Consider the following 2,009-nt stretch of genomic DNA (forward strand, 5'->3'; position numbering starts at 1 on the left):
ACCCTTTGCTGACCTTCTATAACCCCATTTTTTAAAGTTTTTTATTTCCATTTTTTAAACAAGAGAAAGTAAACAGATACATGTGGGTAAATGCTAACTGTCCATATTCACATAGAGACACAGTGTAATCTCTGAGCCCATTATACAGAGAATGGAGGAAAAAAGCTAGACTTCTATGCACTACTTCACAGGGGCCTAGCACCCTCCAGCTTCCAGCAGAGCTAAGGGAGTAGGAGGTTTTTTTTTCCCACGGAGCATGGTGGTGTTGATTCCATAAAGCTTTGCTGAGACAGGAAGGGAGAAAAATGAATTTGGAATAGAAAAAGCATAGAGATTCTTTTCCTACTGAGTTCTGCTCAAGGTATTCCCCCCAAAATAAGTTGAGAACCATGGTATAAAGGAAAAAATAGACCTCAAAACAGGATGACTAAAAACAAGAGGACAAAAAAAAAAAAAAAAAAAAAAAAAGGATTGCAACTTGCTCTCAGGGACTGGAGAAAATTTAAAAAGGAAGGTTGGAATCCATCAGTGTTCTATTAGTCATCTTCTCCTTCATCTTCCTCTCATTTCTCCTCCTCCTCATAATCTTCATCTTCTTCACCTTTATCCTCATGCCTTTCTTCACCAATATCTTCCAATCCTTCTTCTTCTTTAACATCATCATCATCTTCTTCTTCCCCTTCCTCATCATCCACGTCAGGAACCAAGTAGTACTGTAATGGATTTGGCCAAATATCATCTTTGATGACCTCTCCTAACTCATCTGCAGCTGCATCAGAATGATCAGGAAAACAGGTGAAGAAGCTCTCTGGTTCCTCATGCTGTGTCTTCCTGCTGGCTTTATTCTGCGTTTGGCTTGAACTTTTCATCAGATCCTTTCTGGATTTCAATTTGATTTCAGTGCACTTTGAAGATGAATCACCACTCTCATTCAGATGAAATTCTTTGGAGAGAACTTTATTTTCAAAGTAAGGGTTTTCATTAAAACAAAAATCTATTCTATAACCTGATTTAATATTTTCAAATTCTGTTACTTCAACTCTTATCAAATAATGCAGTGTCTCTTCACCCTCCTGCACAAACAGTACAGACAATTGTGGATGGTTGACAAATGTTGTTACACCAAAATTTTGGATTTTGGCAGTCAATTCTGACCTCTTCTGAAAAAATGGTTGGCGGAGTTTGTTATTTTTCTGTTCTACTTTCAAAATCTTCTTGCTGCCTTGTTCATTACATCTCTCTATTTCATTTTGTACTTCATCAATATGTTCAATTTCTTCTTGCTGTTCTTTTTCTTCCTTCGGCAAGTTTGGAGAAGCAGATGTTTCCTCTGCCCTGGAGGCGGGACTCAGTCTCACTTTATTTGGTTTCTTCGCTTGAAGTGGAAGTGAAGACTGGTGTTTGGGAGCCATGCTGTGGGAAAAAAACAAGAATCTACCCAGGGAAAGACACAAACACAAAGAGCTCTGAAAACTCACATTATTTCATTTTAATTCTCATAGTTATACTTTGACACAGCCACACATTTTTCTCTCCATGTTAATTAACAGACAGGCAGGTAATGTTTAGATACCCTGAAGAACTCAACCACATCTCACAGAGTCAAAACCAAGCTGTCAATTCAGGCCTGTCTGGCTCCAAAATCCACCACAGGCATGTCTGCTTGATCCACAAAAGAAATTAGGACACAGGTGAAGTTTGAGTGGAGCCAAAACAATGAAACTACTTAAAGATCTTTGTCAGAGAATTATGATAATAAAATTATTACTTTAGGAAAATTAATCTGATAAGAGCCAGTCAAACAGATTAAAATGGAGCGACAGATTAGAGGGAAGAAGAGCAACTATAAAATAACTACAGTATTTCAAGTGTGACATAATGAAAATCTGAATTAATCTGGCAATGGCAAAAAAGGGACAACTTTGTAACAATAATTAACAGAATAGATAACTGATTGGATGTGAGGAACAAAAGATAAGAGAAAGTTAATGATGATTGATATATGAAAA

At 37.1% G+C, this 2,009-nt stretch overlaps 1 protein-coding gene across 1 annotated transcript; it reads right to left on the bottom strand.

Moving 5' to 3' along the window:
* Positions 1–563: 563 nt before the first annotated feature.
* On the bottom strand, positions 564–1,412 carry LOC307065195 (protein SET-like; the record flags this gene model as incomplete). The annotated part of the gene is made up of 1 exon (XM_079722023.1): positions 564–1,412. The coding sequence occupies one exon, from the start codon at positions 1,410–1,412 to the stop codon at positions 564–566; it is 849 nt and encodes a 282-aa protein (XP_079578149.1).
* Positions 1,413–2,009: the final 597 nt, after the last annotated feature.

Source organism: Hyperoodon ampullatus (assembly GCF_949752795.1).
Source record: "Hyperoodon ampullatus genome assembly, chromosome: 16".
NCBI classification, from domain to species: Eukaryota; Metazoa; Chordata; class Mammalia; order Artiodactyla; family Ziphiidae; genus Hyperoodon; species Hyperoodon ampullatus.